We start from the raw sequence: 13,511 nt of genomic DNA, 5'->3' as shown, positions 1-13,511 counted from the left end.
ATAAACTGCCATAATTATCTGCCCATAATCACATTGCCCTGTTTGTGGGAGCATACTGTGCACATATTGGCTGCAGTAACCCCTACATAACATAAACACTTTATTAGGTACACTTGTATACCTGCTCATTAATGCAAATATCTAATCAGCCAATTCAATGCACAAAAGCATGCAGATATGGTCAAGAGGTTCAGTTGCTGATCAGACCAAACATCAGAAGGGGCAAGAAATGTGATGGAGGGGGAGCAGCCATATGTCTTGGTGCATATTGGTACCAATGACATGGGAAGGAAAAGCATTCAGGTCCTGAAAAGAGAATTTAGAGAGCGAGGTAGAAAGCTGAGAAGCAGGACCTCCCAGGTAGTAATTTCTGGATTGCTGCCTGTGCCACATGCCGGAGGGTAGAAACAGGATGATTTGGCAGATAAATGCATTGCTGAGAAGCTGGTGCAGGGGGCAGGGCTTCAGGTTCTTGGATAATTGGGATCTCTCTGGGGGAGGTATGACCTGTTCAAAAGTGACGGGTTGCACCTGAACCTGAGGGGCACCAATATCCTTCTGGGCAAGTTTGTTAGAGCTGTTGGGGAGGGTACAAAATAATTTGGCAGGGGAGTGAGAACCGGAGTGAAGAGACTCAGGAAAGGACAGATGGTAAAAAAGTAAAGATAGCGCGCAGTCAGATTGTCAGGAAGGGCAGGTAGGTGATGGGACTTAGTTGCAGCCAACAGGCTGAGTATCAAATCATTAGGGATGTAGAATCAGAAAGGATAACAAATACGGTACTCAGGAAGTTGTATCTAAATGTGCATAGTATAAGAAATAAGGTGGATGATCTTGTTGCAATATTACATATTGCCAGGCCTGATGTTGTGGCCATCACTGAATCGTGGCTGTAGTTGGGAGCTGAATGTCCAAGGTTACATGTTATATCGGAGGCATAGGAAGGTAGGCAGAGGGGATGGAGTGGCTCTACTGGTAAAGAATGGCATCAAATCAGTAGAAAGATGGGACATAGGATTGGAAGATGTTGAATCCTTGTGGGTTGAGTTAAGAAACTGCAAAGTAAAACGACATTGATGACAGGTCTCCCAACAGTGGCTGGGAGGTGGATTACAGGTTACAAAAGGAGATAGAAAAGGCAAGTCAAAAGGGTAATGTTATGGTAGACATGGGAGATTTTAACATGCAGGTTGATTGGGAAAATCAGGTTGGTAATGGATCTCAGGAGAGTGAGTTTGTAGAATGCCTAAGAGATGGCTTTTTAGAGCAGTTTGTCGTCGAGCCTACTAGGGAATCAGCTATACTGGATTGGGTGTTATGTAATGAACTGCAGGCAATTAGGGAGCTTAAGGCAAAGGAACTCTTAGGAACCAATGATCACGATAGGATTGTGTTCAACTTGAAATCTGATAGAGAAAAAGTGAAGTCTGATATAGCAGTATTTCAGTGGAGTAAGGGAAATTACAGTGGTATCAGAGAGGAGTTGGCCAAAATAAATTGGAAGGAGCTGCTGGCAGGGATGTCAGCAGAGCAGCAATGGAGTATGTTTCTGGGAAAAATGAGGAAGGTGCAGGACATGTGTATTCCAAAAATGAAGAAATACTTAAGTGGTAAAATCGTACAACTGTGGCTGACAAGGGAAGTCAAAGCTATTGTAAAAGCAAAAGAAAGGACTTACAACAAAGCAAAATTAGTGGGAAGATAGAGGATTGGGAAGTTTTTAAAAACCTACAGAGAGCAACTTAAAAAATCATTGGAAGGGGAAAGATGAAATATGAAAGCAAGCTGGCAAATAATATCAAAGTGGATAGTAAAAGTTTTTTCAAGTACATTAAAAATAAAAGGGAAAGGAAAGTGGAAATAGGATCGTTAGAAAATGAGGCAGGAGAAATAATAATGGGGGATAAGGAGAAAAGAGGTGATGCTGAGGCTTTATAAGGCACTGGTGAGGTCTCACCTTGAGCATTGTGCACAGTTTGTGGCCCCTCATCTTAGAAAAGATGTGCTGGCATTGGAAAGGGTCCAGATGAGTTTCACAAGGATGACGCAAGGAATGGGTGTGTTATCATTTGAGGAATGTTTAATGGCTCTGGGTCTGTACTCACTGGAATTCAGAAGGATGGGGGGGGGTCCTCATTAAACCTTTCAAATGTTGAAAAGCCTAGGCAGAGTAGATGTGGAAAGGATGTTTCCCATGGTGGGAGAGTCTAGGATAGTGGGGCGCCCTTTAAAAACAGAGATGTGAAGAAATTTCTTTAGCCAAATGGTGGTGAATTTGTGGAATTTGTTGCCACATGCAGCTGTGGAGGCCAGCTCGTTGGGTGTATTTAAGGCAGAGATTGATAGGTTCTTGATTGGACATGGCATCAAAGGTTACGGGAAGAAGGCTGAGAACTGCGGTTGAAGAGGGGAGATAGCAGCGCGCCGCGCGTGCGCAGCCCTTCGGTGAAAATGATATCATATTCGTTAAATAGGGGCCGTGGACAATTCTGATTTGATGGAGACAGACGTGAAAGCACAGAGGAACATCTGGAGAAATTTCTGAAACGCCCGTTCGCTGCTGTTGTTACTGCGCGATCGTGAATCTTCCGCAGGGAAGGCCTCAAAATCCCCAGCTTTGCCTGTTGTTGGCAACCGAGATTGAGTTTGAATCGTTCAGACAGAGATGGTGCTCGGTACTCGGTGCGGAGAGCTGATCAGAGGCTCGAAGTTTTCGGATGACTCAGAGTCGGACTGTGGTCCGGCATGGCAGGGAGCGTTTTCTTCCTTCTCCCGTCTGTGTGAGATGTGGAACATTTGAGAGACTTTGAACTTTTTACTGTGCTCATGGACTTCTTCATCAAGTTATGGTATTGTTGCACTGTTGTAACTATATGTTATAATTATGTGGTTTTGTTTGTTTTTTCAGTCTTGGTCTGTCCGTGTTTTGTGATATCACACCGGAGGAAACATTGTATCATTTCTTAATGCATGCATTACTAAATGACAGTAAAAGAGGACTGCGTGTCTTCATAATCTAAAAAAAAGGATTAGCCATGATTAAATGGCGGAGCAGACTCAATGGGCTGATCCATGGGCTGATTCTGTTCCTATGTCTTATGGTCTTATGGTGCTCTAAGTGACTTTGACTGTGGAATGTTTGTTGGTGCCACACAGGGTGGTTTGAGTATCGCAGAAACTGTTGACCTCCTCGGATTTTCACGCACAACTGTCTCTAGAGTTTGGTGCGAGAGCCAAAAAAAGTATTCAGTGAGAGGCAGTTCTGTGGGGTGAAAATCGTTTGCTAATGAGAGAGATCAGAGGAGAATGGCCAGACTGGTTCAAGCTAACATGAAGGCAACAGTAACTCAAATAACCACGCGTCACAACAGCGGTGTGTAGGAGAACATTTCCAAATGCACAGCACATCAAACCTTGAAGTGACACACACAAAATGCTGGAGGAACTCAGCAGGCCTGGTAGCATCTATGGAAAAGAGTAACCAGTCAATGTTTAGGGCCAGGACCCTTCATCAGACCTCTTAATGTACAGGAATATTAAAGTCGATGGGCTGCAGTAGCAGAGGACCACAAGTATACTCTCAGTGGCACTTTATTAGGTATAGGAGGTACCTAATGAAGTGGCCACCGAGTTTAGTCGCTGCGGTGCCTACATTGCTTCAAAAGTGACATGAAATGTGTGGTAAAAACGGAAGCCTTCCAGTTTCCTTACACTGCACTTGAATGAATGGCTGCAGCACAGAAGGAGATCATACAACTCAACTGGGTTCACGGTGTTTCTATGCAAGAATAAGGGAATTAATTTGCACCTTTATAAAACTCTTGTTGGGCAACATCGGCATTCAGTTCATGTCACCCCATTGCAGGACAATATGGAGGATTTTTAGAGAGGTTTATCAGGATGCGCATGGATTAGAAGTCATGCACCATAGGTGAGGTTGTCAAATTTGGATTATTTTCCCTGGAATGACAAAGGCTAAGGGGAGATCTGGTAGAAGTCTACTGGAATTGACAGCTGGTAATTTTTTTTCTATGGTTGAAAAGTCTAATACTAGAGGGCATGTATTCAATTTGAAAAGGAGATGTGTGAGACAAGTTGTTCCATTGTTTAAGAAAGGCTCTAAGAGTAAGATGGGAAATTATGGGCCAGTCAATCTGATGTCAGTCATGGGTAAATTATTGGAAGGTTCTAAGTATTTGGATAGACAGCGCCTTACTTGGATAGTCAACAGTGGTTTGTGTGTGGTTAGTCATGTCTAACCAATCTTACAGAACTTTTCAAGAAGGCTGTGAGCAAGTTTGATGAATGAAAGGCAGTAGATGTTGTCTACATGCACTTTAGGAAGGCCTTGCACAAAGATGCATGTGAGAGGCTGCTCCCTGCATTAGGGTTAGAGTTGGTATTCAGGATGAAGGAGTAAATTGGATACAATATTGGGCTTGGTAGGAGAGGCCAAAGAGTGGAGTAGATGACTGGATGCCTGTAACTAGTGGTATGCCACAAGGATCGGTCCTGGGGCTGTTAATGATAACGTGGTAAACTGGATCAGCAATTTGCAGATATCACCAACATTGGGGACACAGTACAAAGCAAGGAAGGCAGATGGAATTTAATGCAGATAAGCGTGAGGTGTTACACTTTGGGAGGTCAAACCAGGATAGGATTTACATGGTGATTGGTAGGGCACTAAGGAGTGCAGTAGAACAAAGGGATCTGGGAATGTAGATCCATGATTCCTTGAAAGTATTATCACAGGTAGATTGGGTCATAAAGAGCTTTTGGCACATTGGCCTCTCAGAGCACTAAGAACAGGAATTAGGATATTATGCCAAAGTTGTAAGAGACAACAGGAAAGAGGCTAATAAGCTTGACAGAGTGCAAGGAAATTAACAAGGATGTTGCTGAATGGAGGGCATGAGTTATAGGGAAAGGTTGCACATGATAGGACTTTATTTCCAGAAGTGCATGGAAATGAAGGGAGATCTTTCAGAAATATACAGAATTATGAGAATAAACTGACTAGATAAATACATGCACTCTTTTCCACTGAGGTTCAGAGATTAGACTAGGCGTCATAGCTTCAGGATGAAAGGCGAAATATTTAAGGGGAGCCTGAGGGGAAACTTCTTCACTCAGGGTGATTGCAAGAGTGGAATGAACTATCAGTGGTGGGCTATGGTTCGGGAGCAGTAGATGGGACTAGGTGAAATAAAACAGGTCAGCCTGGACTAGATAGAATGAAGAGACTCAAACTGCCTTACCGCTTCCAACAAACTATGCACAGATATGTTGCTATTTCTCACGTTTCTACTGAAATGGAACACCTTTCTCAGCATTAAATTCCATCTGTTACATAACCACCGTTCAAGCAGCCTGAAGTCTATTACTTTCCCAATATTTATGGCTCCAGATTTTGTGCCATCAGATCATTTGGAAATTGACTTACACATCTGAATCATTCATGTATTTCAATTGCAGCAGTGGTTCAGGTATCAACCCTAAAGGAACACCACTGACTACTTCCCTCCTGTCCAAAAAAACCTTTTTCATAACAGTGCTTTGCTTCTTGTTAATCAGTCAATTTTCTACCCAAACTGCAATAGTTAATTTTATTCCATAGCTTTCAGTCTTGATATCTTGTCAAGATGCCTTCAGGAAGTTCACATTAATACCTACCGCATTTCCCTCATCGTTGGCCTGCTTTGTTCTTTCATCGAAGGGCTATTAACTAAGTCTGATAACACTGTCTTTGGAAAAAAGCATGCTGGCTTTGATTAATCAATCCAGAAGTAAATCACTATGACAATCACATTTGGTTATGAGATGCTTTGGAAGCTGCACAACCATCTGTTGCTGTAAAATAAATTGTGATACACCTGACATGTAGCACTGAGGAATCAATCAGAATACTCATTCACTCAAAAGTAGGAATGAAGTGATAGACTTTCATGTAATTTATTGAGTTCATGCACTTCTTGCCATGGGATAGGTTGAGCAAGCCAGGGCTTTTTTCTTTGAAGTGAATGAGTGTGAGAGATGACTTGATAGAGCTGCACAAGATGATAAGAGGCACAGATCACGTGGATTGTCAGAGACCTTTTCCCATGGTGGAAGTGGCTAAAATGAAGAGGCACAATTTTAAGGTGATTGGAGGAAAGAATGAGGGAGATGTTGGAGGTGATTTTTTTTTATATACCAAGGGTGATGTGTGTGTGGAGCAGCCTGCCATGGATGGCGGTAGAGTCAGAATCATTGGGGGCACTTAAGAAAGTCTTAGATAGGATGAAAGAAAAATGGAGGGATATGTAGGAGGGAAGGATTTGATTTGTTTAAAAGGTCCGCACAATATTGTGGGCTGAAGGGCCTGGACTATGCTAAATATGTTCCGCATACTCAAAAGCATTGATTCTTGCTTGAGGGTGGACTTGTTCATTCTCTAATGTGTAAGACATTGCTGAGGCCAAATTTGAAATAATGTGTTTGCCATGGTCACCTTGCATTGGAAAGATGCCGTTACTCTGGAAAGAGCGCTGAGGAGATTTATTACGATGTTGCCTGGACTCAAGTTTTTAAGTAACCTTTAAAATGTCGGGACCTTTTCATTGGAGTGTTGGATAATTAGGGATGATCTTACAGAGATATAAAAAACCACAAGGGGCATGGGCAAGTTGAACAGTCACAGTATATTCCCCAGGATTAGGGAATCGAGTGCATAGATTTGTGAGTGGAAGAGATGTAATAGGAACTTGAGGAGCCACTTTTTCACACAGAGAATGATCAGTATATGGAATGAGCTCTCAGAGTGGTTGAGGCAGGTACATTAACAACAATTAAAAGGCACTTGGACAGATAGAGGTTCAGAGGGATATGAGGCAAATGTGGCCAAAAGTGAGCTGAGATAGGAATCTTTGTTGGCATGGAGCAGATGGGCCGAAGACCCCATCTCCATGCCTATGACTTTATTAGACACCAGCAAGGCAGGTGTGTGTAGCACACACATAGTTTCATCGTTTTGTTTTATTAATGTAAATAAAACTGGCAAGGATCCTGGTACTTGTCATTCAAGGATTTCACATTTGCCTTCCTAAACAATCTAAATAGATCTGCATTGATGACTTTAATATGAGTGCAGACATTGGACTGGTGGGACAGATGTGAGAACCGGGCAATGTGAGCTACAAAATGACGTCTCCATGTCAAGGAAGATTTAATTCTTGGCTCACCTGCCAGAATTTTGCTAACAGATGGGAACACAACATTGGTCTTATAGAGGGAGAGGGTTTCAGGAGGGCCTCTTGAATAAAGGACAGGTGAGGTGTAGGCAGCCTGGAGCAAGGGGGATTCTAAACTTTCAGCGTCGGGTCATCAGTGATTGGTCTACATATTTAAATGGGTCCAGCAGATAAATGATCGAATTGTCAGAAGAGAGCTAGACTTCAGTGCAGAGCTCATTTAGAAGACTTTCAGTGATTTCTCCTGGATTTGCAGGTGAAAAATGCTGGGGTATCTACACCTTCGCTATGATCTTAGTGAATAGCAGAGCCGCCTCATTGAACCAGCACTGGAATAGGCCCTTCAACCCACAATATCTGTGCTAACCGTTTGCCAAATTAAACTAATTATAGTTTTCCTGAACATGTTCCATATGCCAGCAGAAGAACTGGTCACTGACTTCAGGAAAAGGGACTACAGTTACACGCACTACAGTTTAGATCAGTGGTGTTGAGGTTGAGATGGTTGAGAGCTTCAAGTCCCTAGGAGTCAGTATCCTATCCTGGTCCTACCATGTAGACACCATGGCCAAGAGAGCTCACCCATGCCTCTATGTCCAGCAAGGGGCTGAAGAAATTTGGCATGTTCCCTTTGACCCTCATCAATGTTCATCCACGCACCACAGAAAGGATCTGATCTGGAAGGATCTCGTGTCATGGCTTGGTGTAGCAACTGCTGCCTCTGTGATCACAAAAAACTGCAGGGATTTGTACACCCACCTTCAGGCTGAAGATACAAAGGCCTGAAAGCACATACCACGAGGGTCAAGAACAGCTTCTATCTGCTGTTACAAGACAATAATATGGTCCTGTAGTAAAATGGGACAGACTGTAGTACAATGGGATCTACATCATTATGGCCTTGCATCTTATTGTCTGCCTGTGCTGTACTTTCTCTGCGACTGTAACACTTGATTCTGCGTTTAATTTTCCTTCTGTTATCTCACCGCTAATGAAATCATCTCTATGGAGGGGATTCAAAACAAAATTTTCACTGCACCTTGGCACATATGACAATGATAAACCAATTTACCAATTTATCTCTCCATTTCATGCGAAGTCATGTGCCTGTTATATGCATTTTAAACCCATGTATCATATTTGCTTCTAACAGCTCCCAGCTGCACATTCCAGACACCCAGCACTATGTGTGCAAATAAAAAGCATGCCCCGTGCATCCTCCTTAATTTCCCCCTCATCTTAAACTGCATCTTCTAGCATTTTGAATTCCCTTCCTGGGACTGAGGCTCTGATTATTTACCCTATCTGTGCCTAAAAGTTTATATATTTCTGTCAAGTTACTCCTCAGTTTCTGATGCTCCAGAACAAACAATCCAAGTTTGTGCAAACTTCTTCAAGCTAATGCTGTCTAATCCAGGCAACATCCTGGTGAACCTCTTGTGCACTCTCTCCAAAGGCTCTATATGCTTCCTGTAATGCAGCACCAGAGCTGCACACAATGGCCAGAAATACAAGTGTTCTATTCCCTCTCCAAATGCAACTTGGCTATTTGAAGTACAGTGGACTCCAGGTAATTGGGATATATCACGACCAGAACATTTTCGCCCAATTATGTGGCTGCCCCAATTAGCAGACGTTTCATGGAAATAGTTAAAAATGTATAAAAAAGACAAACTACCATTTAACTGAGTAACAAAGTGTTTTTTTTAAATGAAATGTAGAACAAAATAGAACACTAACAATACCACTACAGTATTATAAAACTGTCATTCCTATATGGAGGAATCTGTGTAGCGTGAATACTGTTACATTCTTTTGATTGATTGAAAATGAACAAAATCAGTACAGACATCTGCTACAGATAATAGACTGCCATAATACAATGCTGTTGATGATTACATCCTCCAAATCTTCACTTTCACTGTAACATACAAGATGATTGTCAATGCCTTCAAACACTACGTCATTCCTAACTTGTTGATGTAGTAAAATTGTTTCATTTACACCCCCAGCTGTTTCTGGCATCTTCAAGTCTGAATGCTTGAACCCACAGTAAGCAAAACGGTTCTGAATTGTCTAACTGCATATTTTTCACCAAATGTCACCGACAAAAGTCACTGCTTTTTGAAGACAAACACACACAACTGGCGTTATTTCAAAACTGTTCGCACTAAACGTGTAGTGTGTGATGTCTACACAAGTGCCCATGACTGGCGCTAGTTAGAAACTGTTCAACTACAGTCTCCTGCCCCAATTAAGTGGCATAATGTCCCAAATAAATTAAGGGAATCCCAGCTATTTTCCTGATTATTTTTTGTCCTTTAAGAGTTGTCCCAAATAAGTGGCTGCCCTGATTTACCAATGAACCGGAATCCAGTATATTACAAAATGCCCTGACGTTTCCCCTCCCCTCCCATTCCCCAACTCACAGACACACTCTCATCCTGCACCGGTCACTTTTCATCTTTTATTGATGCTGTTTCACATATTTATATGACTGCTTGTTGTATTATCAGAGTGCCAGTAATATTATAATATCTCACATAAACTCACACTTTATGTCAAACTGTCAATCTTCAAACCATACTACTGAGGGATTTATACTATATTATTTTGTGACCGTATGTGCTGGATTGTAAATTTTATGTGCTGTGCTGTGCTTTGTACCTTGGCCCCAGAGGAATGATGTTTCATTTAGCTGCATACATGTGTACGGCTGAATGACAGTAAACTTGAACGAACTTGAAAAGGAGCACTGCATGGGGAACACTGTTATTGCAGGCATGAGTGATCTGGAAATCCTGTCAGCAGCACGAATGAACCTCATTGGAAAGTCCCATGTCAAATTCCAGTGACGACACAAATTAACTTGGAAGCGGCCGTTATTACACTTCACTCTAGGTAAAGTTAATTTTCAAAAGTGTTATATTAGAAGGGACAGGCAATGCACAGGATCAAAAGAGACTGCAAAGGGTTACAGACTCAGTAAGCTCCATTATGGGTACAAGCCTCTTCACCACCAAGGACATTTTTAAATGCGGTGTCTCACGAAGGTGGCATTCATCACTAAGGACCGTCACCGTCCAGGACACACACTCCTTCCCTCATTACTACCATAGGAAGGAACAGGAGACTGAAGACACACACTTTTAGCAACAGCTTCTTCCCCTCTCCCATTAGATTTCTGAATGGTTGACTAACACTGTCCTCATTTTTCATCTTTCACACTATTTATTCATTTATTAGTTTTGTAATGCACAGGAATTTTTAAGTCTTGCACTGAACTGCTGTCACAAGGTAACAAAGTTCACAACAACCTCTATGTCAGTGATAATAAATCTGATTCTGATTTTGATTATGAAATTGAATTTCTGGAAACCTATTCCTTACACTGGGAGGCCTATGAACCTCAACCATCAATGAAAGCACCTTCAGCAAAAAAACTTCAAATGATTTAATTCCACAATATATTGCCGGTGTCCTCCATTTCATTCTGGAAAACCCTAGCAGTATGGCAGAAGTTTGAGATTTCCCATTAATAGGAAGGATCTTGAGAAACGGAAAGATCTGAAGGTAGATAAGTTACCTGGACAAAATGATGTATGCCCCAAGGTTCTGAAAGAGGTGACTTGAGAGATTCTGGAGGCATTAGTAATGGTCTTTCAAGAATCACTAGGTTCTGGAAATCTGGAAAATTGTAAATGTCACTCCACTTTTCAAGAAGGGAGAGAGGCAAAAGAAAGTAAATTATAGGCCAGTTATTCTAACATCAGTGGTTGGGAAGATGTTGGAGTTGATTGTTAAGGATGTGGTTTTGGGGTACTCGGGGCACATGATGAAATAGGCCAAAGTCAGTATAGTTTCCTTAAGGGAAGATATTGCCTGACAAATCTGTTCGTATTCTTTGAAGAAATAGCAAGCAGGATAGACAGAAATGAATTGGTGGATGTTGTATACTTTGACAAGATGCCACATATCAAGCTGCTTAATAAGCTAAGAGCCCATGGTATTACAGGAAAAGATATTAACATTGGTTGTTTGGCAGGAGGCAAAGAGTGGGAATAAAGGGAGCCTTTACTGGTTGGCTGCTGGTGACGAGTGTGTTCCACAGGTGCCTGTGTTGGGACTGCTTCTTTTTACAGTATATGTCAATGACTTGGATGAATAATTTGATAGCTTTGTGGCCAGGTTTGCGGATGGTATAGAGATAGGCAGAGGGGCAGGTGGTTTTGAGGAAGCAGAGAGGCTACAGAATGATTTAAACAGATTTAGAAAATGGGTGAAGAACTGGCAGATGGTATTCAGTGTTGGGAAGTGTATGGTCATGCACTTTAGTCATGCACCAAGAAATAAAAGCATAGACTATTTTCTAAATGGAGAGAAGATTCAGCAATCTGAGGTGTAAAAAGATCTGGGAGTCCTTGTGCAGGATTCTCTAAAGGCTAATTTGCAGATTGAGTTGATGGTGAGGAAGGCAAATGCAATCTTAGCATTCATTTTGAGAGGACTAGAATATAAAAGTAAGGATGTAATGTTAAAGCTTTATAAAGCACTGATGAGGCCTCAGATGGAGTATTGTGAGCAGTTTTGGGCCACTTATCTAAGAAAGGATATACTGACATTGGAAAAGATTCAAAGGAGATTCATGAAAATGATTCCAGGATTGAAAGGCTTATCATATGAAAAGCGTTTGATGGCTCTGGGTCTCTACTCACTGGAATACAGAAGAATAAGCGGTGACTTCTATGAAACCTATTGAATGTTGAATAGCCTATACATAGTGGATGTGGAGAGGATGTTTCCTATAGTGGTGGGTGTCTAAGACCAGAGGACACATCCTCAGAAAAGAGGGGTAATCTTTTAAAACAGAGATGAGGAGGAATTTCCTAAGCCAGAGAGTGGTGAATCTGTGGTATTTGTTGCCACAGATGGCTGTGGAGGCCAAGCCATTGGGTATACTTAAGTCAGAGGTTCATAGATTCTTGATTAGTCAGGGTATGAAGAGATATGGGGAGAAGGCAGGGAACTGGGTCTGCGAGGCAAAAAGGATCAGCCATGATGAGATAGCGGAACAGACTCAATGAATCAAAAGGCCTAGTTCTGCTCCTATATCTTATGGTCTAAAATGATTCCTCCCATCAAAAGATCCCTCCCAACCCCACAAGAAGGGGTTTCAATCTACAGTATAATATAGTATTACAGTTGCGATTGGACATTCACCTTTCTCTCCAGTCCTGCCCGGGGAGCCTGGGTAGCCTGGTCTTCCTGGGCTGCCAGTTTCTCCTTTCCTTCCATCAAATCCAGGCAGGCCTGGAGGGCCTGGCATTCCTGGAAATCCAATCACACCATGGCACCCTTCTTCACCTGCACCAGTTCAAGACATAAAATAATAAGCAACATAATTTTCATGCCGCGCCACACTTAAAGCATCGTAAAGTTATGTCAGTAAAGGTTGAAATCAAAACAACATGATTACATATTCCTGAACCCTCCAGAATCAGCCAAGTACAAACTGCGGCGATTATTCTCTATCTGTGGTAATTATTCCCTTTCTGCTCTGGTCCAAGAGTTTTTTCACTAATTTTAGTTTTTATGAAGATTTGATTTTAATTTGGTTGGGGAACCTAACAATTATTTAAAATCAGTAAAGTACACCTGGTGAATGGAATCTTCCAGGAAATGTAATCTACCTAGTTACAGGGCTCTTTTAATCTCCAGTTCTCAAGTTGCTCAGAGACAGGGATAAGATCACAAGTGAAGGAGCAAAATGCAGTTTTTTTGCTCATATCTTTCTACAAACCACGTACAATTCTGAGAAGGGCTGAACACCAAAAAGACTTAAAAACATGTAACACATACAAAATGCTGGATGAATTCAGCAAGGCAAGCAGCCTCGAGCATTTTGTAAGCATTGCTCAAGTTTTCCAGCATCTTCGGATTCTCCTGTGTTGAAGAAAACACGAAGTAGGTTGTGACTTTATTTCCAAACCACTGCATCTTACTCACTTCGTATTTTTGTAAAATATAATTTAAAAATATGTACTTCTGAAGCGCCTTACGGTGTCATGGTAGCTTAGTAGTTAGTGTGACGCTATTACAGCTCGGGGCGTGGTGAAGTTCAGAGTTAAATTCCAGCGCCATTTGTAGGACGTTTGTACGTTCTCTCCATGAATCAGATAGGTTTAATCTGAGTGCTCCCATTTCCTCCCACAGTCCAAGTAATCCCAGTTGCTAGGTTAATTGGTCATTGTAAATTGTCCTGCTAATGTTAAATAGGTA

General features: G+C 41.8%; 1 protein-coding gene across 4 annotated transcripts in view; it reads right to left on the bottom strand.

Moving 5' to 3' along the window:
* The window catches only part of col4a6 (collagen, type IV, alpha 6), a 469,192-nt gene that overhangs the window by 51,196 nt on the left and 404,485 nt on the right, over positions 1–13,511 (bottom strand). For all 4 annotated transcript variants that reach the window (XM_063061061.1, XM_063061062.1, XM_063061060.1 and 1 more), the window contains one exon: positions 12,453–12,596. In XM_063061061.1, coding sequence (XP_062917131.1) covers positions 12,453–12,596 — 144 coding nt within the window. The remainder of the gene's footprint in view (positions 1–12,452; positions 12,597–13,511) is intronic.

The sequence above is a fragment of the Mobula hypostoma genome, chromosome 10, assembly GCF_963921235.1.
Source record: "Mobula hypostoma chromosome 10, sMobHyp1.1, whole genome shotgun sequence".
NCBI lineage: Eukaryota > Metazoa > Chordata > Chondrichthyes > Myliobatiformes > Myliobatidae > Mobula > Mobula hypostoma.
This window is presented reverse-complemented; position numbering and strand designations above follow the sequence as displayed.